The following is a 26,305-nucleotide window of genomic DNA, read 5'->3' as shown; positions in this document are numbered from 1 at the left end:
AGGCATTTCAATCAGTTAGAGCATTTCCTAAGGCAATGGCCACCTGTACTGCTGCTAGCTGACAGAAGGATTTTGTTTGTTTAGAAAACTACCTGAGTGGGGTTCCTTTCCTGAATTACACTCATGGGAGAAGTGTGCGAACCTCCAGAGCCACAACAGATGAGCTTGTGAAGAGAGAGCAGGTTGGACAGTCCAGGCCTGCTGTTCATCTCATGCTCCAAGGGTAAACACCTGAAGAACGTGTTTAAGAACAGCTGCTGACAGCAACATCATACATACACAGTGACTGCTGGTCAGCAGCATGAAGCTGGATTCTCATTGCCTTCATCACTGGGAGCAATTGATGCAGGATGGAAGTTTGGTAATATTCTAAGGATCTTAAGGGAAGCTGGTTTAGGTTGTTGGTGGGGGCTTTTGTAATGGCTCACAAGCAGCGTCTCATCTTCATATATTCAGACAATTATAAATAATGAACCTTGAAAAGGCCAGAAGAGAAAAAGGGCCACAACACTAAACTCAGAAAAAATACATTAAAAATTTTATGGTGTCAATTTGAACTTCTTTTCTTGTTATCAAATAATGTACTTTAATAGTACAGGCTTAGGGCTGGAAGAGGGACAAAGGCCGATTCCGTGACACTTGAAGTTAGAGAACAAATGACATCCTCAGTGGCCTGAATAATCACAAGAGGATTATTAAGTGAAAGGATAATGCGGACTACAAATAGCTAAATGGAAGAACAAGACACAAGTAGAAAGAAAAAAGGCATAACACTAATACACATTATGAAGAACCTATGAAGAGAAATCATGAACATCCTGGTTATTCCTCAGTACTACTCTTAGCAGTACTCAAATATGCATATTTACATATCTGAATATGTATGTAGAAATACACACAAATAAGCTCACACTGGTTCTAATAAAATACGAAATTTGAAAGCATTCAGCAATATCATAGTTTTGGTTTCGCTGACTTCAATGAGAACCTTCTAATGCTTTGTGAAATTCTCTAAAATATGATTAGCAAGAATAGATAATGTTATAAATATGAAATATTTGCTAGTCAGCTCCAGCGTGCATAAATAAAATTTGGTGCTGCTCTGCTTCCAAATCCTAGTGGTATACTCCAGCTATGTCCTCATCAATTAGATGGCATACGGTATTCAGGAAGGTAATTCTTCAAACTAATAGGCTAAAACAAGTTCTATACAGAAAATATTTGCTCTGTTATTTTTCATTCATACACAGTTTTTCTTAGTAGACCCTTCCCCCATTGGTATAATGAAGGTTTTCCAAGGCTAAGAGAGATATTTGAAAGAGGAATTGTAAAGAACTCTTGCCTGCTAGCAGTGAAAAAATACTTGCCAATATTTATCTTTCAAAAAACTAATTCGTCATTTAACTGCAGAACTTCAGTAATGTCATTAGTAACAGAAATCTTGCAATGAGAGACTATAGCTCCAAGGATTGTACCTGATTAATATCAAGGAAAAAAACCCTAAGAGCTCTTGTGTTTTGATAAAAATTTTCCTGAATGCATTTGTGAGATGGTGCATTCTGAAATGTAGAGCTAATCCATCTTCAAACTTGGTTTTAATTCCATTACTTTAAATAAAGCTTAACAATTTATATAGTTTATATTTTGACTGTGTTACTTTTTCTAGCAATTTTTTTTTTTGGGGGGGGCGGGGTGAGTGGGAACAACCAACTCTGGCATAGGACACAATTCCTGTATACATGACTCGTGTCTACAGTACACCAGAAGTCAGGCTGGTTTACCATGTAGTTCTTATTGTTTGGAAAGGAGATGTTTGGGAAGTTTCTACAAAGACCAGAACCAAAGACCAGGGAGAGGAAGAACAGATCAGTGAAACTTGGAGGATGCAACAATACGTGCACTGTCTTGTATCTTATATCCAGCTCCTTTTCAATTTTTCTTTTTGCTCCAAAATGTTGCTCTCATTAGTTATTAGTTATTCCTCAAAGTTAATGTTATGGAAATAATTTGGAACAGAAACAGGAAAAAGACATCACTTCTATGTTCATGAAACTGTCACACAAACATCTTTCTCACTTTCTTGGTAGTTATACTTCCTTGTGTGTTCAACAGACTAAAGAATACTTCTGAAAGGCTTTAAAATCACCTTCATTTATTTCTGAAGTACTTATGAAAACTATAATCTAAATAAAAACACTGAAAACTTGTTCTTAGAAGTTGTCTGATGCTCACTGAAATAATTAGTCAGACTAGAGAACTTCACAAAGAGTCAGATGAAACCTTGGGGCACTCACATCAAAATAGTAAAAAAAAAAAAAAAAAACTGAATTAAAAGGTAATGTAAGTGGCTATTTCTTTCAAATGTATTTCAGGCCAGTTATTAATACTTAATTTAATTTTAAAAATCTCCAGTGCAATAAAGTAACAGTTTTAAAATTATAATTTATAGGTTTATAATGATAAATTTAGAATTATGTGTATCATTTGCTAAAGCATACCTGTAAGGAAGCTGTCTGATCTGAACAGATCAGATCAGGGTGCTGACTGCTGAGGTAAAATCAATCCAATTCTTCAGCCTGACAGGAGCCAGGTCTTTAAAGTTAATGATCTCAACTATTCTTTGTGACATTCTCCATATTGTCAAAATTAAAGCAAAGCCTAGGCTCCCCAAATCCTCTTCCAGTAGAGTGTAGGTGAGAAATGCAAGACATACAACCCTGATTTCTTTACCCTTGAAATGAATGGACATGTGCTTTGTTTAAAGTTACGAGATGCAATTTTTCCAGCAGTCTCTGGTTATAAAACAAGGAGTTCAGAGATGTTGGGGGAACAATAAATAAATAAGGGTAATAGATCTATATTCTTTCATAGTATATACCTACTGTCAGAGATCACTTAATTGATCACAGAGATCTTGAGTTTTGAAAATGAAACATGGCATGAAACCACTAAAAAATAATAAAGGTAAAGCTGCTTAATTTCAACCAAAATATACATAAAGGAAAAAATATTTGCTCTTCAGTTTCAACAAACTGACAAAAAGACAAATTATTTGTCATAATTCCTTAAGACTTTGGTAAAAAGAGGTGGTAATATCTGAATTTTAAAGGACGATGACCTTTTAGCTGGATAGTTTTGTATTTGGCAACAATTTCACCAACAAGACTGAAAAGCATCAGCCTTGGAGAAAATGAGGTGAGAAAATGCTGAGGGCAGCAGCACATGTTTTTTCAGGACAGGAGAGTCTCATTTACAAAAAGCACAGGTCATTTATCCAGCTCATGGCCCAAGAGAATGCTGCTGCATGGACTGCTCTTCCAAATCTTTGCTTTGGGACCATCCCAACCCTCCCACCTTTCCAAGAGTCTCTCTCCTGGCTCTTCTCCACAGAGCTTGAAGTGCTTGAGGCACTAAATGCTTGTCTGTACTTCCAGATCTGTTCTCATTAAGTGCTATGAATGCTACTGAGGTTAGACTAAGTATCCCTAAAGACTCACATCATATTTGTGTTCCATTAGCGTCACTGAAAAAAAGTAGGTTGGAAGGGATTTCTGGAGGTCATGCAGTCCAGCCTCCTTCTTGATGCAGAGTAAAACAACAAAGAAATTGGATCAGGTTGCTCAGGACCCGGTACATTTTCAAAAGTTTTCAAAGATGTCACAGCCTCTGTGGGTACCTGTTCCAGTGCCAACTAGAGGGGAAAAATCTCTGCCCTTAATCAGCCAGCTATACTGTTCCTAACACAGTTAATCCAAACAGTGTTTATTCCTATAATCTGGGACCTTTAGTTTGACATTCAAAATAATTTCCTTATTGGCTCACAATTCAATGTCAAACCCTCTTAAGAGATCATCCTGTCCTACTGACCCAAGTACATTTTCCTCCAAGTTGTTCTTTTTTATGGGATTCAGAATTTGGAAATGAAAACAGATGAAAAATTTAAAACAAAAACAGCAAAAAGAGATAAAGATGTGAAAGCTGACAAATGGACTTACACAAACCCAGGAAGTTTTAAAAGAGTTATTTGGTGAAGAACAAAAATGTTTCAAGGGCTTATCTGAGCTGCACAAAGGATAAAGGAAGACAAATTTGGATGATTTTGGAGGATAAATAAAGATAGTGGGAATAACAGTTTAAGCACTTGGAAGACATTTTCTGTTAGGATGCTGAACTTGAACTGACCTCAGAGAGCTGGGAATACTATGAGGTACACAGAGGTGTGTGTGTGTGTCAGCACCTGCACAGGCCACAAGGCCCTTATTGACCATCCACAGAGATTCTGATTATTGTGGTTTGCTTCTGTTTTACCGGGTTGGGTTTTTTTCCTCCCCACAAGGGAAAAAATGGTTGATTCATATAACCTATGAACCTCTGAATAACCAAAATCTACCTGAATTATTGTACATCTCTGCCACTCACACCAGCATATACCAAATCCCACTTTCTGCGTGACACAGTGTCCTGGTTTCCACTGTAGCTTTCTTCCTAGATGGTGCAGTGCTGTGCTTTGGATTTGACATGAGAATAATGTTGATAACACACTGATGCTTTAGATGTTGCTAAGCAGTGTTTACACAGAGTAAAGGGCTTTTCAGCTTCTCACCTCATCCCACCAATGAAAGGGGCTGGAGGGCACAATAAGCTGGGAAGGGGGACAGCCAGGACAGCTGACTCCCACTGTCCAATGGGATGTTCCATAACCTTATGGTGTCATGATCAGCATATAAACCAGGGGGAAAGCTGGCCAGGGGCTGCTGCTCAGAATGGATGGCATAAGTTAGTTATTTCTCTCTCCTTTTTGCCATTTCCCTTTTTTTACAATTTATTATTATTTTAATTATTAAACTGTTCTTATACCCAGGAGTTTTCTTTCTTGGAGATCATGTTTGACTGCCTTACATGGTCTTAAGAGAATTTATCTCAGTTAGTCTGGTTTTGGAGAATATAATGTTATAAATCGTAAACATTAATAAGCATGTACATTATCATGTTAATCTATTTATCTTATTCCACAACAGTTATTTTATTTCTTAAGGCCAACAGTCCTTTCAAGAATGATTACAACAGACTGGTAAGAAAAAGGAGTTAATCCTAAATAAAAATTACTGGCATGTCTCTTAAGTATTTGTAATTTTTTCTATATAGCATGTGACAGAGGGCTTTCACAGCCATGGTACATTTTTAATCCCTTTGGCCACCTCAGCTATCTAGCTTCCTCACTTGATGATCAATGCAAAGAAAAGGTACACCTAGGAGCCATGAAGTGAAAGTTAATTTCAAAGTAATACTGTGAAAAGTTTCCATTCATCTTAGTTTAGTGTACTTTTAACACAGCAGCAAAAGTATTCCTGTTGTAATACCATATGATAGAAAAATAATCTATTCATTTTATCCTGTCTGTACTGAATAGACACGGACAGAAGTCACTGTCTTCATATGCTGTCAAGCTGCTGCACACCTCTTCGTTTCTGAATGCTGTGTTTTTTCCACTAGTTGGAAGAAAATTCTCCTCAAAAGTAAACAGTATGAGTGATTAATGTAGGAACTATGAAGATGGTTGAAAAATGTCTTTAGTTCAAAGCAAATAGGGACTAAAATTCAAGGCATTTTTTTCACTGCAGTACTGCAGTTTAGTAAAGCGATGATTTAGATGTCTAGCACAGAAATGTGCTAAACTGTGGTAGATAAAAATCAAGAAAGATTTTTTTACAAAAAAAAAAATATTACCAATTATTGTGTGCTAACAAGCTCTTATAAACCATCTGAGAAACAGCTGAAATTTCTAAACTCAGAGGCAAGAATCATCATAGCTACAGTTGACTTTTAACAAACTTTTTGATGTATTGATGCTAAAATCATCACTTTGGATTCTCCATCTAACTCAATTAGTCTAAAATCATAGGATGCCTTCAGTGTCAAAGAAAGTTCAGGTCAGCCATAGACACTATTTTTAATGAACAAGTGTGGCTTTGTAAAGCTGAGAAAGGTGATAGTGGAAATAAATCATAAAATTAGAGCAAATCCTTAATTGCATTTACTGCTATGACTTATGATCCTTAACAACTGGGAGGATTTTAATCTACAATAATCATAACACTGAGAAGGCTCTTAGATAACCAGGAGGAGAGGAAACCAATCTGTCCATCCAGATAGATATGGGAGCATAGAACAGATAATCCAGCATATCATAGAACTAGGCAATAAGCTGAGGCAGTAAAAAGCCATTACCATACATCATCTGATCATGGCACAGCGTCATCTCCCAGCCTCTATCCTCTATCCTGGCACATCAGTGCCAGTCCCAGGCACTTCATCCTGTTTGTAATTGCTGATCAGCAGCAATAAGGCCTCCATGCCTCAGCTCCTGTCCGTTCCACTTCAGCACCCACCTATTAGGTTGTTAACTTTTATTTACAGCTTTGCTTGATGTGCTGCTCTATTAGTGCAGCTGGAAACTGAGCAGAGGGAGGGGGAAGAGTGTTCCTAATGGGCACTATTATTGCTAGGGCTTGGTGATTTACTATACTGCTCAAAGGCTGTTCTATCATCACTTTCCTGTTGGTGAAAGAGCTCCAAGAAGGCTGGATTTCAACACAATGCCCTCCAGAAGTCAAACACTAAAGAACACCTTAATAGTCACTTGAAAAACAGACCTCAAAGTTAGTTTAGTGCTATAAAGGCCTCTTCAGTAATCTTCTGTGTATTTTTTGCTCAGGAGCTTATTAACGTTTTAGAGCAATTAAAAAAGAAAATTTAATTAGTGGTGTATGAGGTCCTTTTGTCCTTACTTAACACATAAGGATTGATTAAAAAAATGATCTTATCAATGTAATGACTTCATGGTTTTAGCTCAGGCTCAAAAACTGTGTAATTCTATTTGCACAACTTGACCTTCCTATAACTCCTCAAAGGCTGTCCTCTCAATTGTGGAGGTTCAACCTCAATGCATTTGGATTCCAGGCACTGTTACAAGTAAGCACATATCTTAGTACAACAACATCAATAAATTTGAAACTTCATAAAGGACCACAGCCCTGTTTAACCACTTTACTCAAGCAGTGAAATAATTATTTCAATCATCTAGACTCAATTTTTAAATTAGAAAACATACAGAGAAAAGAGACAGATTCTCATCTTGTACAATATAAACACCACCACACCAATCTACAACAGATACTCTCATAAAATGTGAGCTATCTACACATATAACTATACAAAATATTACAGATGCACATCTCTGATGAACTGCTACTGAGAAATAAAGTACTTAAAACCTCACCAACTTTATGGATATAATGTATGAATTGATTGTATCGTTACCACATTTTATCAGTCTGTTTCCACCATCTTCTCTACTGCACAATTAAAAATTAATTGAGCACACTCACACAGTTCCATCAATTTTTTCCAGGTTTCTTTAAGCTGCATAAAAATGTTATAAAATCTGGTTGTTTACAGATTGTGTAGTAAATCATCATTAAAGTTGTACAGCAGAAAAACAAGATGCTACTTGCTATTGCACTTTCCCAACATGGGCACCTTATACAAATGGGATGTGGATGCCCAGTACTAGAGGAAGCCTCCCAGTACCTGCCATCAATCATCATATTACCCAACCATTAAGAAACAAATCAAAATGCATAAGAAGCTATACACTGGGCCATACAGTCCCATCATTCTTCCTACAAAATCCTCAGACTGCCAGCACTCAGAAGCCTTTGAGGCACCATCCAAACTAATGACTGCAAGACTTTATTTATTTTTTTCATTATAATCCCTGTCCTGTGGGTACACTGGAATAGAAATACTTCTACCACAGTGACGACTATGGTGAACAGGAGGAAAACCCCACTATTTGGTGTCATAATACTATTTTTTATCAGAACAGCTCTTACAGCATGCAGGTAGACAAGTACCTTAGGTAAAACCTCTTTTTTGTCTACGAGAATTTTCCTTTACCTTGGCAGATTTATTGTTTTGATCTTTCTTCAATTGTTACACTCATGCTGATAAAATATGAAAGGTTTGTCTCCTTCCTCAACATTCTGATGGAAACTTACATATAAAATAAGTAGGTCAAATTTCTAATTTTCTGTCTCAAATGCTGATCTAGGGAACTTTGGGGAAAAACTATGTTTGAAGGGTGAACAGAATTACACAGATAAAATCCAACACAACATTTTTTCCTCAAAGCTCTTCCAAGAAAAAGAAACATAGGATACTTACAGAAAATAGGCTTTAAACAATGTGTAGTGTTGACAAATACTGCTTGCATACTTTAAGTAGCTTCCTGGGAAGCTGAAGTGATTGTAGTGTGAAACAATTTGCTGGTTTTGGCAGGGATAGAGTTAATTTTCTTCACAGTAGATAATGAAGCTATGTTTTGGCCTCGTGGTTAAACCCTGACAAATGTTCACCTACACAGTATGCTGCTCATGCCTGAAGATGTCACAGCACTTCTGGGTAATATTTTGTAGCCAATGTTTTTTTTGTCAATTCCCATGACAACATGGTAATTTATTTTAAAAATTAAAGTTTGCTGAAAATTCAAGATCTGGAGAAGAAAACTAACTCTTGGTACCAGGCTCATTCATGTAAGGGACTATACAGATAATATGTAGATTTCTGAGCAAATAATGTAAGAACCTCAGGGGAAATTGAGGTAATTCAAAATTAGTAGATTTAGCTGTCCGAAGATTAAAGTTGTGGTATCAAATTAAGGCAATCTCCTCCTTTTCTTGCAAAACACATTAAATGAAAAACATACAAGCATGCACACACCAAACAAGAGTACAAACTGAAAATAAAATAACTACCGTGCAAATTTTTCAATATGTCTTGTGGTTTCATCTGCTTTACTCCAAGGATCTTTTATTAGTGCTACTTCACATTCCAAATAATGAACTTACATTTCTTTTTGCTAAGCATGCACACAAAAAATTTCCAGCAGTACTCTGGTTACTGTATCTGTAGTACCACAGTAAGCTTTTAAATTACTCTGCCATGAAAACCAGCTAAACATTACAACAGCTAACATATAAGGAAAATACAATTTAGAAATGCCATGAGCAAACAGATTAGTTTTCAGGGTATATATTGGCAAACATTCCATCTTGTTTAGATACATGTCCATGGCTCCACAGAAAAGAAAATCCAGTCTCCCTGTTTTGAAGAACTATCTTCCAGTTTCAAATTCAGTTCTTTGACAAAAACCACTCACTGTCACAGATTATCATGTGCTACTTGAGAAATCTGCACCTGCACCAAGAGCAAGGTAATGCAGCTTCTCTGTAATCTTCCTTCACTGCAGAACAAGCCAACTTGTATCACCACACATCTGCTGCAAGCTAACAACACTCACCTATGGAATAACTACAGTTCAGCTCAAACAGTAACTTGAAAGACTTTTTGAAAGAATTACTTCAGAGGAAATTTCCCTTGAACTCCTTAAAGAGCAAGAGCCCTTTACTCAAACTGGAATACCCTTCCTTTCTGCACATAAATTCAAATATAGGCAAAAATTATTTTGGAAACACAGGCTGCAAGAACATTGCCACTACCTACACACCCACCACTCTACAGGAGATTATGGCTTCCAACAGTAGTCCTGGTGGAAAGAATTGTGTGAGTCCCCCATAATCCACACAAAACCAAAGCCTGCAGAAGACCTGAGCCAGTGCAGGTACTGCTGCCTGATTGAATGAGTGCACGTGTGGTTTCTCAGGACAGATCTGATTCAGAAGCAGCGACTTCAGCCTGGCAATGACTTAACATGTTGCTCCTAATACCAGCTCTGTGAGAAATTATCCATATACATCCTACATATAGAAATAAAGGCATCAAAGGACCCAAAGCAAGTAAAATTTAGTCCCAAAGCAAAGATCAGCTGTCTATACTGTGTCTTCAATCAGGTACAGTCAATGTACTCAGAACAGTTTTCTACTCAATACTTTGCATTTCAAGGGCAAGATTTCCAGAACACTATCACAATTATTAGACTTAAACAAATGATTACTCCTGTATGTCTTGTTTTCACAAAGATTAACTGAAAACAGAGTGTATTTATAGAATTATATTTAACAGGATTCTCAGATGAACTATCTGCCATACTAATCCTTTTATATATACATTTCTAGCAGCAAACCAACAATTATTTATTTTCATTTGGCATTTGCCAGGTATGGTTATTACCCTTTACTATTAAACTATAACTGCTTAATATAATGCAAAACCTAATTTCTTGACCCCGCAAAACACCTACCTGAGTCACAAGATCTTTTGGTTGGTGTGGTTAACGAGGCATGAGCTGTACCTGTGCATGGCCCACCTGGAAACAGAAAAGATTGTATGTCTCAAAACATCACCTTCATTTAACATTTACAACCACATCAAGATTCTACTTAAGAACATAAAAAACATGGAGGAGCACTTGTCTTTGGAGAGCACATATGGAAGTAGTTCTACTCTCAGTACTTCTTTCCCAGCTGAATCTGAATGTCTTGTGGTAAAAAAATAGATGAAAAATTGGGACAAAGTTACACTTTTAAAATATACTTTATAAATATTTCAAGAGGCATTTTTAGGAAAATATACACCGCAATTACAATGCTAGAAATGCATTTAAGTGACCCACAAGTAACGCAAGGGAAAAAGTGATCACTTCTGTGATATCAAATCTTGCTACTGACTCCAGGGAGATAACTTTGCCTCTGATCTTGTTCTCATTATGTGTTCTAAGTGTGGCACAAGCATATGCTAACAAGCTGTTTCCATGTTTAAGGTTTTTCAGCTCAGGACTCTTGCCCACTCATCTGGTATCTGCTTGGTAGTAAATTGCTTTCTGCCTTTTTTCTTAACATGCATAATCATTGAGGAGTTCTCCAGAGATCTTGTTAAAATAGCAACCAATTGAGTGTACACAGTGACTTGCAGAAAAAAAATAAATAAAAATAAACTCCATGCAGGGAAGCCAAGACAAATTGACAGTAGCACTGACAATAGTAGTAACACATCATAGCTTTGAAAATTGAGTATTAAAAATGGGAAGATGCTAGAGAGCCTGAAATTGAGTTACACCTTCAGAGTTTGACTATCAAAATACCAATAATCAAGTCTGCACTAAACTGCTGGTGATATAGCAATACCTGCTGTCAATACCACAGAGCTTAGTACAACAGGATGACCTTTAACATTAAGTCTTCATGCATTGAAAAATACTAAAAATACTTTTTCCCTTTTTTTATTTCCCAGTCTTTGCATATCTGGAAAGCATCACTGTGACTATGGCAATGTTTTTACTTTTTCAAGTATTTTCAACCCTGGCTTGTTAGTAAACTGTTTCTTTGTGCTTCTTTCTGGGATGTTCCCCCTTGAAGCTTTCCTTCATTTCTCTTTTTCACTAAGTTTCAGGTCTCAGGCAGTTTTGTCTATCATGAAATATTCATAGCATTGTAACTCTTAAAAAAATTCTGCAGTTGAAGGAGAAAAATGTGAGGAACTTTTTTGGTGCATTTGATTTCAATGAAGTCAACTTGGGAACAGAGTTTTACACTCTCAATTTTCCAGAGAAGGACCAATAAACTTGATGAGTTTATTGTTCTCCCAACAAGTTCCTCCAGTAACACACACCATTTCACATCTGTGCGATGAGTAATCTTATAATAGGTGGTTACAATGGTCAAGAAGCCAGTTCTTAGCCTGCAGGCCAACACTAAGGGCACTCATCAGGACCTGGTCAGAGGTTAAGGGAAGCATCAAGACATGGAAAACTGTTGAACCTGACATAAGAAATTGCTGCTTGTGACAGGCAACAACATAAGTGGTTGGCAGATGTTACAGACAGTGTTGCAAGGCACTGCTGGATTCTCCAGGCTGGTAAGGAGGGAGTTGGTGAGAAATGGCTGAACTGCACAAGTAAGGGGAGGGGAGTGGTGGGGACCTCTATGCAGGGTCAAGTCTGTATATGAGAAGTGAAGAGGACTGGGAGTCCTGGGGTGGGTCCTTTCCTAGGCAAAAATACAACATCCTGCATGGATGGATCAAGCATCCTGGTATCACCAAAGTGGTGCTGGCTTCAAGTCTGACAGCATTGACAAGCAGCAACCTCTTCTCAAAAACCAGAAAGGGTCAAGTAAGCAGAAATAATTTTTTACAACATAATATTTTCAAATTTTTTTATATTCTGGCCTAGAAGAAGTTATCTTGATCTATGTTAGTACTACTATTGCCAAAGGCTCAGAAATGCTTAGTGTAGCGGTTGGGGAATTTGGGGAAGAAAATCAATACTGAAACAGAATCCTTACAAAGTTTTTTCAGTGAAACCTTCTGCATATTCAAAAACCTACAGAGCAGGTCTGTTAAGTCAGTCTCTACTTTCAGACACCAAGTATTTGGCTTCAATATAAAATGTGTGTAAGCAATAAATTTAACAGGGTACAGAATTTCAATGAACTGACTTCAGATGAAGCTCCTCTTAAAATGCAGCAGCTCTTCTGTAAATAATTTTAGTTATATTCTCCCAGTTTTCACTGAATAGACAGTGAGAGGCATCATCACTGTGGACTAACAAATAAGACTAATCCTTTCAATTATTGTAAAGTAAATATTTACAGTAGCTGATACCTTCAGCATCCAGCCAAATGTAAGAACTTTATTTCTCACTCTCTAAAGTACAATAAGTCGGTATGCATTCTGCACTTCCCTTTGTCAGAGTTTTCCTGTTATTTATTCTTCCCTCATTAGGTATGACTTTCATACAGCTTTGATTTGTATAGCACAGCACCAGAGTTTCAATAAAGAGTATCTTGGGATTTGCATGTATAGGCACTAGTGCCTAATAACCAGTGAAGTCAGCACGTACTTTGCTGAATTTCCTTCTGCTACTCCTTTTGTTCCACCATTAAAAATGTCATGCATAATTCAGTACTGTGGCCTTGGCTGTGCAGTTCCATGTGGAAGGCACTACATGGAATCTTTTGGTATACATAACTGTTAATTCTGTCATCTTTATATTGTTTGAAACAGGACACTGTATTTCTCAACGCTTTGATAAAAATTTTGTGTGTGAAAAAGGGAAGTCATAACAACAGAACACCAGTCTATCTTGGCTATTCACAAAGGTAGGCTTATAACTTCACATGATTCAGGATATATCTCCATTTTCATTACCAAAAAAAGTAATTTTTTCAATGTTATTTAACTATGCTACATAGAACACTTCAGTGCACAGTGAAAGGACACACGTGTCTAGCTTCTAACATAACCCACAAGGCTGTAGAGCTCTTTTTGCTCAGCACAAACAAGACATTAAAATGGAAGAAAAGAAATATCTTTCAACTCTATATCCAATTAACAGATAACACAACAGCTTCTGCTCCTATTTCTCACAGTGTATGGTTTCTGACATTTGCAACTCCTCTTTCAAACAAAAGCAGTCACTGCCCAGGGATAATGTAATCCCAAGAGAAGATGATTATAAATGCAAAAATACTAAAAGCTACTGAAGAAATTTGAAGTATTGTAGGAATTTTGCGAATCCTCATGTTTGCAAATTCAAACATAGAATTAACAATGGGCAAAACAAGATAATTTGAACCTTATCATATATTAATACAATAGGTCTTATTAATGTAGTTACTATGTTTTTGGCTTCTGATATCCACAGTGTTCTGTAACTTACTGTTAGCTGTACTCAAAATATATTGATTAGAAAAACAGATTAAAACCTAATTTCTCTAATTATCCAAAGTAGCAAAATTTTATATATTGCTTATATTTCTATGGATACATTAATATTGCTATTATTTACTATTGTAGACTATTCTAAATTCTGTATGTTTAAATTGTCTTTTGGAATGCCCTTCTGCATTGTCCATCTCCCTTTCTGAACTATGAAAACTGCTGCCAAGCAGTATTTGTCCTGAGGACATCTCTGAGTCAGGGCAACTTGTTTCCCCTTCCTGAAGTCTGTAAAGTGAAATGACTCCACTCAGTCAGAGCCTCCTATGCAGGAAAAAAGTTCAGCACTAGGCTGTTTAACCCCCTCTCCTTGCTATTTGAAGAACCACTAAGTCTGAACCCAGAGGACATGCATCAGGTGGGTTTGAACAGCACTCGGAAGCACACTGTGCAGAGAAAGAGACACAGAAGGGAGCAAAACTAAGTTAACACATGCGTAAAAAGTCTAAATTACAGTAATAATTTGAAACAACTTCAGATGCCACAAAAACTGCAAGCCAGATAATGAACAAACATGAAAAATAAAGAGCCTGAAGCTCGGTAACATTTGATCACAGCAACATATGGACAGAGGAACTCCTCTCTGAGCTTTTGGTACTGTGATGGTTCATACCCAGATAAGCCACACTGACCCCTTGAATGCAACAGGCTGGAACAAGGTAGTAAGTAAGAGCTGAATTTCCTTGGACAGTGGTGCCAGCACAGGAACAATTTCATGGCTGTTTGCAATACAGGAAGGAGCCCAACTTGGGAAACTTGTCCAAACCAGTAACCTAGTTGTACATTTGCTGAACTGGGAGAGACATCATCTAATTAATCTACAAAACTGAGTCTGAAGACAGTCATTGATTATGAGCACTAACACATAAACAAACAGAAAAATAAATCTCCAAGTTCAGTCTGCACAGACAGACTATATTATCTTTAAGGAAAAAAGGCTGAAGAACTTTACAACAATGAAAAACTGCTTATTTGCTGCAGAACGGGCAAGATGCATGATCATCTAAGTGATGTCATTACTACACAGATAAGAGGATTATATCACATAAAAATATTTTTTAAAATCTAATTTTACAAATCAGCCTTTAGGTATTTTTGTGGATTTTTGTCTGCATGAAGCTTTTGAACAAGGAAATGAAACCAGGATTGCTTTGTTGCTGAATAGATGGTAAATTTAACAACTATAATGAAGTAAAGGGAGACAGGATTCAGATTCCACCTTCTTCCCTACTATTGTCTCAATTGGTTACCTGCTTTTCCTCAGTAATAGACATTATATTCTCCTAGTTCATAGGTGTAAGTTGAACTGTAAAATGTGCTTTTGAAACCAGCAGTTAAATAATATTTTTATAAACAATTTTATTTAACCTCAATAGCTGTGCAGCTCTAACCCACATTTTTCCAATGTGGTTTGTGTTTCTATTTTGTGTTCCATGGGGTCCTTTCACACTAATAAATGGGACCCTAGGATACCACTGTCTATTCTGCATGTGAAGTAACTATAAATCAGAAGGAACAATTAACAGTGGTATAACATCCCTAGTCTTCATTATGTTTCAAAATTATCATGCCACAGATGTAGAAAGATGTGCTCATTTCATAAATCTTTGTGCCAGACCTTTGCTTGTCAGAAAACATAGATATGTTCTTTATATGAAATGGAGACTATATGGAATAGATGGAAACTTATGTAAAGATTCTTCACTGAAGAAAAGATGATAATGACACTTCTTATTCAAATTTCTAACTGCCTTTATGTCCTGTACTGGCACGTAATACTGGTGGCATTTCTCAAAAGAAATGGCCCACAACTCAATATGGTTTTACATTTGAAAGCATTCTTACAAATTCTCAGAAAAAAAAGTGCTTGCATTGATATTGAAATATATGTATTTTGTGATAAATATTTTTAAAAAATCATACTCAATGATAATCAAATTAAAAATCTGACTTAGTTAATTTTAACATTAAATTCAGTAACAAAAGACTATTTGTAAATTGGTTCTAATGAAAATATGGCTAAACAAAAAAAAACACAAAAAAAAACCCAAAACAAAACAAAAACAAAACAAAACAAAACAAAAAACAAAAAACCCAACAAAAAACAACAAAAAAAATCCCAGACAATGTAAAACAACTTTTACTGTTATCTAATTTAATAAAAGCAAGAGCCTGAGAAAATAGCTAGTTCTTGTTCTGTGGCACAGAAACCCAAAGATGCCTATTACATCAAAAACCAGACAGGTGAATATCTTGTATTAGAGATGTCTCCACTCTTGCTTTGATACAAGACACAAAATTGACTACAATGAGAAAAAGCACATGACAATCTTGTGAGTTGAGAAAGAAAATTAGAATTATTCACCATCACCCATGTTTCTCAGTTATGTTTGGGTGTAAGTTTAATTTAATACTGGGTCACATGGGTCACATAGGCTTCATTGTAGCCCAGCACAATTTTACCAGTTACTGCATTTTTTTTGAATCAGATAAAAACATATACATTGGTATTATTGAGAATAAATCAGGTTATTAACAAAGCAAATTACTTTCTACAACCATTTTTGACGAGCAAGACAAAACCAGGCAGCTAGCTTGGTCTGTTTATACATTTACTAGTTACAGAAGTGGATATGCATGTAACCTTTAGTCAGAGATGAGCCAGAGAGCAAAGTTCCTCATTAACTCAATTAGGAAAAAAACAAACCAAACCCAAAACAAAGCAAAAAACCAGCCCCCACCCCCCAGAAAAAAAAAAAAACAAAAAAAAAACCCAAAAAACCAAAAAACCCTGAAAAAAACCCCAAAATAAATGAAGAAAGGAAGTACAAAACTGACTCCTACTGAATTCTCGAAGTCAGGTAATTTAAAAAAATATAAATTAATAATATCCAAGTACAACTGTCATTTAAAAAATCACTCTCCTTAAAAAGCACAAATTGAAGTTAGGGATGTCATCATAATAACTCAAAATGTGAAGTATTTTCACAGCATACATAGCAAAGCTGTCATCTAGAACTCTACTCACAAACTCAAGCAAAATACAAAAACCATGAAGCTGTAATAAATTGTTAGAAACCTTTTGCGTAGTGTCAGAGAAAGGACTGTTCTGCAAAAAAGAAGCAAAGAAAGAATGTACTTGGTTTAGCCATTTTTCACGAAGTTATGTGTAAAAAAATGACATATATTTTTATTTTATTCCAAAGAGAAAAAATACCATTACTTTTTGAGTGCTATAGCCTATGTGGCTTTTTACACAGTCATGCTTCAACAAGCAATAAAATTCACAGTACAAACATCCAATAGGTGCAGTAGGAAAAACAATCTCTCACGTTTCTGCCCAGTATGTCTTAAAGAAGCCTACTGCATCTCTGTCTCAGGACGAATACACTTAATATACACTAACTTCACTAAAATTACTCCATAACTGGGGGTATTTCAGTGCTTCTACTGCACACAAATGCTTAATAAAATAAATTATGTTATAAAGCATTTTCTAACCTTATCTTGCAAATTTAAATGTTCAAGACAAAGGTGTTTTAGTTGTGATATACAATGGCTTAAATTCTGAAGGGTATACAGAAACTAGCCAAAATTTAGAGACATCCAGTCATGAAATACCTTTGTGTCTGGGCATCTAAAATTCAGCACACAGAGAGGTAAGGTGCGGCCAGTGATCATCACAATCTTTCTGGGCTGAAATCTCCAATATATTTTCTGACATTCACAGCAGTAGCTCAGATCTTAGTTTATCTTCTTATAAATTCTTCAACACAGAAATGAAGAGCATTTAACATTTTTAGAAACAGCAGCTATTCCTTTTGTCCCTTTTCTCAATTGTTTTTTGCTATTCAAGAAGGCCAAGAAAAGTTAAGCACACAATTAAAATAAAATCCTGTCAGCCAAAGCTAAAAACTACTGAAATACCAAATCTGATCAAGCTGCCAGAGTCAGTTTTCTTCACATTGACATTTCTCCTGTCATATAACAACACAGTTAATTTCAAACTTGCACAGAACCAGCTTTAGCTCTGCTCATACAGTGACAGAAAAATGATGTGACAGCCCCAAAGAAAGCATTGAAGGCCTGAAACTAAGCAAAATTATTCCATGTACAGTGTGACCTTTTCTCTACCAAAATACATAGAACCTTGCTTAATAAGCGGCTTTTTTTTTTTTTTAATAATGTTGGTGGGTGAAGGTAAGGACATAGAGAAGTGAGGGCCATTGTCAAACCCATTTTTTCCCTGTCAAAAACCTTGCCCACCCAATATGAAAAGGAAAACTTTGACAGAGGAACTGGCTGATACAGTGACTGATGCTGAAATAACTACCATTAGGAGCTCCTAAATGAAAGGAGGAGATGGAAGGAAAAGTGTGAACAGATTAAACTTACCTGCACATAAAGCAGCAGCAGAACAAAAATTAGAGTGATTTAACTACCTGTTAAGAAATGGATCAGTAAAATCCATGCAGCTCTAGACTAACTAGAGCTATACCAATATCAATATTACTCTTTGTCTGCAAGTTTATTTCAGAAAATTTACTGCAACTGGTGAGACCTGAAAGTTTTGGATAGAAACAGGCAACTCAAGAAGTATATGTGAAGGGGAAAAAAAAATACCACAGAATTCCTCCCTCACCAATTTCAACAGAATTTTAAAAAAATAATGATTAGTAATAGATCATAAAAGATCAAACACATGTGAACGAGGGCAAAAAAATTACTGAGCTTGTGTCATTGTCTCTGGGTAAAAATTTTTAACACATTTTTTTGACTGTAAATAATACTGAAAACTACTGGGTAAAAATTTCTTTGTCACATTTTTGTTGACTGTAAATATAATATTATCTATAATATTGACTATTAAATATATTCACCTGTAAGGGAGAGAGAAGGCACATCAGCCATTGTGGTAGGTAACATAAATCAAAACAGTAACAAAAAAACCACACAAATACTTGCACATTGTCAAACTGAACTGCAAAATATAGTTCAAGGAATTTTCTCCTATATAATTAATTCTGTGATAAAAAGGAAATAGCTATTTAAAAACAAGTACAAAAACCCTTTCCCTTTCTCTGATACAGAGTATGAATCTTGCCACATGTGATTTCTATGGTTTTCTTCAGTTGTAACATGACTTTAATTGCCTAAATGACTTGCTGCAATTTTGTCCCCTTTGTTTACCCTGTGGACTTAAGTATTGTGGCAAATGCTTTGATGTAAGACTCTCCGCAAAATCTTGAAAGGAAAGAGAAGTGAGTAGAATGAAATATGAGGATCCTTCCCCATTAGATCACTGTTCCCACACTTGGATAAGGATTACCATAGTGATTCCACACAGTTGATTTCTGGTGAATTACCTCAATTCTGTTCAGAACAGAACACAGCTGTATGTCATCACATGGCAGTGAGAAGTATCAGACTTTAAAGAACACAGCTGTACTAACAGCAGTGCATACTTTACAGAACATGCTGCAAAATAAATAAATATTGCACAGAGAAAGATAACCTCAAACTAAAATCTTAAAGACATTTAAGTCTGGGCATTCTTCATTAAAGGAAAGAACCTTGCCCAATGAGGTCATTATCCATCAGAAAATCTCCATCTGTACATAGTTATTTCTGATAAATAATATTAAGCTTCATTAGAGAGGTAGTGGGGATGTGGAAACAGGCAGAGCTGTAAATAAATCTCTCCACTGCATTTCACTTAAAAACATCCCAGCAGGAAGTCATAAAGAGAGTTTTTTTTAATAGGCAATGTTTTCAAATGCTCTTCAGGCAGTACTGCTTATATCCATCATGTTCAGTGTATGCTCACAACCTCCCAGCAATTCAGGAAGAAGGACACTATTTAATTTCTTTCCAATTCCTGTAATCACCTTCCCACTTACCAAATCTTTCTCAGTCACAATAGGAACACTTTGTTGTAAACCAGTTTCATTTCTACCTGAACAAATTTTCAGAAAAGCTGACCTAGTAAACACTACAGAAGCACCCTATGACACTGGCTAGCAATCGAGCAAGGTGCTCTAAGTCCCCTGCATTGTGAATACCCAAATGTGTTGGTGAAGCATAATATGTTTTCCTGAATTCCCCAGAAAGCTTGTTTTAAGGCCTTGTTTTTACTGCAGGCTAAAATTTTCCCTGAAGAAGCACTGAACAGAAGGACAACATGGAAGGGTAGTCAGCACCAACTGTGTACCCAAAGCAGAGACATGAGTTACACAGCAAAATTAGTCTTACGACAAGAACTCGTCACATTTGAGCACTTGTATTTCTGACAGTATTCTCAAATATGGATAGGTAACAGCTTCACAGTTTAGAAGTTTTACTTTAGTTAGTCTAATAAACCACCACAATCCCAAAATTACATTTTATGCTTTGTCCACAGCCAAACTGCATAATGAAAAACTCTTCATACCTATAAACAGAATACTTGGACAACTCAGCAAAACCACCCTAAGCAAAGACTTAACACAACTGAAAGCAAGATGTTTTAGTCCTAGTGCCTTGTCAACATTGTTATTTCTAGCAGTTGCCTAAATGCTCCAGAAGAACCAGAGTAGCCATTGTAGATTTCCTACAGAAAAACAAGCATTTTCTTGCAATGTGCTGATGTATTCAGTAGCCACAACCTAAAGTAATCTCAGCTCAAGGGGTTTTCTCTCCATAATTAATTATTATCTCTCCACAATTTAATTATTAAAATTAAATAAACCTTCTAAAATAAATCTAAAACTAGAGAAAAATGAAGCTACAAATTACACACTGGAGCTTAGGTTGTAGAATGCAGATTTTACAACTCAATATATCAGATGCAAGATGAACTTTATACAGAGGTTAAGAATAATTTAAAAGTCAGTTTTATCTCACTGTGTTTGCTAGGCATTCTAACTTACCTTCAGAGAGAATTTTTGCTTGACAGTTCAATAAAGACAAAGGATAGGTCTTGAAAGAATAGATAAATTACCACATGAAGCAAGTTATTTGCAAGTATCAGTCTAGACAACATGCATTACAATCAAGTGTTATGTGCAACTACAGTAATTAAAAACCAACATGTTTAAAGTCAGATTTCACAAGCTACTAGTGTTGATGCTAGAATATACATATGAATTTATCATTAATGTGAGGAGTTTCTCACAATTAAATTCTTTCCCACACATCAAATGGCTTACATATACATGAAATATATCAAATGTAAAGTTAGCTAAAAACTCTGTTTGTTCTTCAGTTAAATCCATCAATGTCTATTTTGTAAATAGCTTCTAACCTTCCCCTTCACCCCAAAATCCAGGCGATTAACTTCCAGAGGAAGTCAGTAAAAGATAAACCTAAGAACAAAGCAAAATGTTTGTTATGCCTCCTTTGCTTTCACTTAGGACTCATGCACTTACATTCCTCTTTGCTCGGTGAAGTTACATTCAGTTCTGTCAAAAGTTGCTGGTTGGAGTTAGCGGCCTGCATGGTTAGAGAGGTATTGCTGTTGTCACTGTTCGTTTCCCCAGAGAACAAATCTGACTGGCTGTTGCTTGTGCTGGGAGTAGAGTCATCGTCTGGCTGTTTCTTCTGGAAATCTATCAAAACCAAGATTTAATATGTCATACCACTTGCTCAGTCTAATCACCAAATTACATGCAAAAACCCCTATGCAACAAAAATAAGCTCAAAACATTGCCAGAGGTATCATCACTTTGATAAACTCAAACAGTGGTCTTCAAATTTTTAAAGTGACTTAAAAGTTGTTTGTTGGAGAAAATACGTTTTCAAAATTATACAAAGGTCTTGTTTCCCCAGCGATCCAAGAGCATTTAAAGCTTACCACAGCACAAGGTATCATTTTTTAAAGGGTTTACACAAAGCATGTACAGAAACATAAAGGGAGCAGACATCCAGTAAGAGAAGAACCAAAGTATGTAGTACAGTGTTATAAGAATGTTGCACTTTTCACTGCTATTATACAAAATTCCATCAGCAACAATTTTGGCAAAGCCAGTGTACACAGCTACGGTGCCAGGTTAGCATGGAGAGCTGGTGAGGGATTGCTTCTGCATCACTGGTTTGATGGGCATTTGGGAGGGAATGTCTGGGAGCTGGTGGGGAGAAGGTTGGGGCATTTCCTCCTTCCTTCACTTTCCAACACTGGCACTAAAAGTTGCTAACTGATCTAAGAGCAGAAAGTTAGGTATGGAAGGTAAATCACTAAAATACACTGAAGATTTGTGCAAACAATTGGCTTCAAAGTTCTCTTTTTTTATGAGCAAATGCCAAGTAACACTTGTCTCCCAACTGCCTCCATAGTCCAAATCCCATGTGTTTGTCAAATGTCACCCTCTGGCTTACCTTGCCTCCAAACCAGATTTGGGTTTGAGGGGAAATATTTTCAAGTGCAAATTCCCCACTGAACGCTTCTTCCCAAATCTGCTGTCCTGGTATATGGTTGTTTATAGCATTAGTCTACCAGCTACACTACTGGATTTCAGTCTGGCACACTCTGGGAAGCATACCTGCCAACAAAGTGAATTTTGGTTTGCTTAGAATCTAGTTCTCTCATCTCTTCCTTGTAAAGAGACAGCTGAAGTGCACCATCACTTGGTATCTAAGTACATTTTTTCTAAATTACATACAAGGGTAGAATTTATTCAATACATAATACATAGATAAATCAATATTTCATTGCTTATTATTATGTCATGACAGAAGAAAACAGAGCAGTCTATAAATATTTGCAGATGATGATGTGTTAGAAACACAGGTTGCCAACATGACTCACTGGGATTGGGAAGCACTACAGTCAAGCAGTCCCTAAATGTTGATTTACGATTTAAGTGATTTGCCAGAAAATAAGCCTAACTTCTGCTGTGGAAGAGTCAGCCAGAAGTCCAGACAGGAGAGGAGCAGGCTCAAAGCCAGGGAGGAGGAGGGGGAGGATGAGGAAGGAGAAGGTGGCAGACAGGAAATCATCCACCTCTACAATAGAGCTCTAGAAAACCAGTGGGAAGCTTTTTGTCAAGAATGAGTTACAGAACTCAGGAAGACGTTCTACTCAGGCCTCACTAGGTATCAACAAAGTTTAACCCAAACTGGGCTTCTGGATTTTATCTGTATGTTTCTGAAATCAAGAAGGCTTCAGACACTTTTCTGCTTCAGCCACAATGAGGCAGCTGTGGCAATTTTAACAGTTCAGAGCTGCTGCAGCAGCAAAATCCACCATGGCAGTGAAACACTCTGCCACCGTTAACCCATGACCCTCTGTTCAGAAGTAACTTTTACTCAGACTACAAATCAATTAACTTTCAAAAAGGTTTTAGCCTGCTCAGTTGAGTGGAACCCAAGAACACCTCCCACCCCTTCTTTATTACAGAAAAGAGTACTTGAGAAAAGCCTTAAGACTGATGATCCCAAGCACCTCAAACACAAGAACTGTAACTGAAGCTTGCCTTTGTATTTTGTCCATGTATTGGGGAGTATTTGGCTTCTGTAAACCAGGACTCTCATTAACACAAATAACTTGCAGATCACCTTGCTCTTCCTTCAAGTACCATAAAAGCTGGCAGTATTTCCAGGAGAGCTGAGCCTGAATAAATCCAGTTAAGCTTTAACTGCTTAACAAATAAAACAAAAATACACACATGATACAGGGAAGACCCTGGCAAGTTTTGAAAGGTAAGCTTTATTCTGATTAAAATCAGAATGCAATTCTGTTGACAGAACAATGACCTCACCTAATAATCTCAACAAGGAAAAACCAGAACAAGAGTTGGCAAGACGTTAATCACCATCTACAGAAGTTTCTATTTAATTAGAAAGGCATGAGAAACACTTTAATTTAATTTTTAAAAAAGTTTTCCTGAGACTTTTACTATACTAGCAAAATCTGTGCCAAAATGCACAAGGGTGACCGAAAGACCATGAAACCTGCACTGCCCATTCCTAGTTAATGAAATGCATCTTTGCAATTTTTAATACAAGCCTTCTCCATTTGTTACAAAATAAGTTTTCTTTTTCCTCTCAAAATTGTCTCCCTTTCTCCACGGCCTTCAGGTTTGGTGGGTTTGGTTTCTGGGGCTTTTTCAGGTGGCTGTGGTGGGGTTTTTTTTGTTAAACTGTAAAGTATCCTGTTGTTAACAATATGGTGAAGTCAGCATCAAAATAAGACAAGAAAATTTGCTCTTTCCTGCAAATATGGGGAAATAGTAGATGGAAAAATCTATCAATAAAATGCATGTAAGGCATTCAATAAACTATTACTACTTGGTAAAGAAAATGCTAAAAATAAGCAGCTATCAGCTACTTCAAGCTCCAAAATCCTTTTGCTTTGTTGAGTCCAAGAGTTACACACACAGTATCTCAAATAGTTGAGCAAGAACAGAATATCTCAGAGCTCTCATGCACTGGGAATTAATACTAAGAGTATTATTTTTGTTTTGTTGCTTAGTATTTCTTTGTAAACAAAACAATGACTATGTGAATGGACAGACATGATTCAAACATTTGATATTCTATATATACAACGAATTCTCATAGTTTAGACTAAAGGAAGTCAAGAAGCTGCATTCATTTCCAGACTTCAGGTAAGACCTTCTTTTGCAAGACAATGTTTTGCCCATTTTTATCAATAAGATAACATTAATAGTGAAAGCCATTGCTTTTACAGCTTGTGATTCTAGCCCATAAAACTGGAGTTGCCACACGAAATCACACCTTCTGCACAGCCCTAAAACTTTCAAGCTCATTTGTCACGTTACTGTTACCAGGTTACTGTGAGCAACCTGCAAGACCCCATCTTTCCAGCATGTTCATTTCATCCATTGCCTCAAGAACAAATATTTAGGACATCCAACCCCTTCCACCACCTAAAATACTTGATTCTGTGACACAAGAGACCAGACAGTCCCATTTCCAGTACCTAGCCTTCTTCAGCCATCAATATCCAACAAAGTACCTAATAAAATCTTGAGTTCTCAACTTTTGCTTAACTAAAGGCTCTGTGACTAAGCAGGAAATGACCCTTCACAGCTTCTGGTAACTGCTGTGATTATAATCAGTTAAAATCTAAGATAATTGTAAGTATGAACATTATCAGCATATCACAAAGCCTTTCTTCTGAAAAAGACAGGCATGTCAAAGTATTACATGAAATGACTCAACACTAAGCCAGACTATTTCTTCATCTGCACTCCTGCTATGGCATAAGAAACCATGTCATCTCCAAAAATCTCCTTTTGGGTTATTTTGAGAGTCTAAGTTGCAAACAATTCCTATTCTCTGACCTGTAACAGATGTTTCATTAAAAAGTTCATTCAAATACGTTATAGAAGAGTTGTCAGAGTAAACAGCATGCTAAGGGGAGAAAATCAGAGTCTTTAAAATAATTATTTTAACTGATAGGAAATATTACACTTCCTTACTCTTCAATTCTGCAGTTCCCATAACATAGAAATGTGAACTAGCAAAAAGGTTATTTGAAGAGTGCTAGCTTCTTACACTGCATTAAATCCACAATCGTCGTTTTTATCCCCAGAGCAACTTGTTCTTTTACAGAGCATAAATTAATGTGTTAGTATAACATCAAATGTCTCCAGTCCCTTAGCATCCCAATGCACACAACAAACTAGTTACTTAGAAAACAATTCCCCAATTTAAAAAACTGCTTTCTGAGAGTACTCTATGGGAAGTAACAAATGTTATGACATTGAAACTGCTATTGTGAAATCTTTAAGTTAGGGTCTTTTTTCTTTTCTTTTCTTCTTTTCTTTTCTTTTCTTTTCTTTTCTTCTTTTCTTTTCTTTTCTTTTCTTTTCTTTTCTTTTCTTTTCTTTTCTTTTCTTTTCTTTTCTTTTCTTTTCTTTTCTTTTCTTTTCTTTTCTTTTCTTTTCTTTTCTTTTCTTTTCTTTTCTTTTCTTTTCTTTTCTTTTCTTTTCTTTCACAGAACTGAGAACAGAGAAACTGTTCATATATAGCCAGGGAATAGTACTGAAAGGCCCAAAGATTTTATTTACCTATTGAGAACTTTTCCCTAACTTCTCTGGTTCACAGCTTACTGAAGGCATTTCAAGTGCCATTCATATGTAACTACTTTTTTGCACAATAAATTAAGCTGAGATGGATAAAACCTTCACTTTCAGTACATATTGAATGAAGTACAATAATGGTCTGGCAATGGTCTGGTCTCTCCACTTGGAAAGAGAAGTTTTAGCATTTTTCTTTTTAAATAACATGCAGACATAAAGATGCATTAGCCCACTTGGAGAATAAACACAGATATCTGGCTATTAGGGGAATGCATCATAGAATACACACAAGCATTTGCATTAACAGGTGACAAACAAAGTCATAAAAAGGAATCACAGGTACATATTAATTATAGTAAATTATATTTATAAATATATACATAAAATATATTCGACTGCAAAGTACAAAATTACAATTGCAGTATATTCTTATATGAGCTATCAGCAGATCTCGTTTTCACAGTACAAAGTACTGAAAGAATAAAACAGTAAAAATAATAGAAAGTTGATTTTCTGTAAAACTAATTTATTTAGAGTTATGAGCA

At 36.2% G+C, this 26,305-nt stretch overlaps 1 protein-coding gene and 1 long non-coding RNA gene across 2 annotated transcripts in view; both read right to left on the bottom strand.

Moving 5' to 3' along the window:
- The window catches only part of ZFAND3 (zinc finger AN1-type containing 3), a 140,087-nt gene that overhangs the window by 28,871 nt on the left and 84,911 nt on the right, over positions 1–26,305 (bottom strand). The window contains exons 4-5 of the mRNA XM_021550485.4: positions 21,144–21,323; positions 10,262–10,327 (exon numbers count right to left, since the gene is read on the bottom strand). Coding sequence (XP_021406160.1) covers positions 10,262–10,327; positions 21,144–21,323 — 246 coding nt within the window. The remainder of the gene's footprint in view (positions 1–10,261; positions 10,328–21,143; positions 21,324–26,305) is intronic.
- Positions 16,314–21,137, bottom strand: LOC146767977 (uncharacterized). The gene is made up of 2 exons (XR_014954413.1): positions 17,359–21,137; positions 16,314–16,846 (listed from the first exon to the last, which is right to left on the bottom strand). It is a non-coding gene; the product is annotated as an uncharacterized LOC146767977 (long non-coding RNA).

The sequence above is a fragment of the Lonchura striata genome, chromosome 3 (assembly GCF_050655825.1).
Source record: "Lonchura striata isolate lonStrDom1 chromosome 3, ASM5065582v1, whole genome shotgun sequence".
NCBI lineage: Eukaryota > Metazoa > Chordata > Aves > Passeriformes > Estrildidae > Lonchura > Lonchura striata.
Note: the sequence above shows the minus strand (reverse complement) of the source record. Positions and strands in the feature narration are given on the sequence as shown.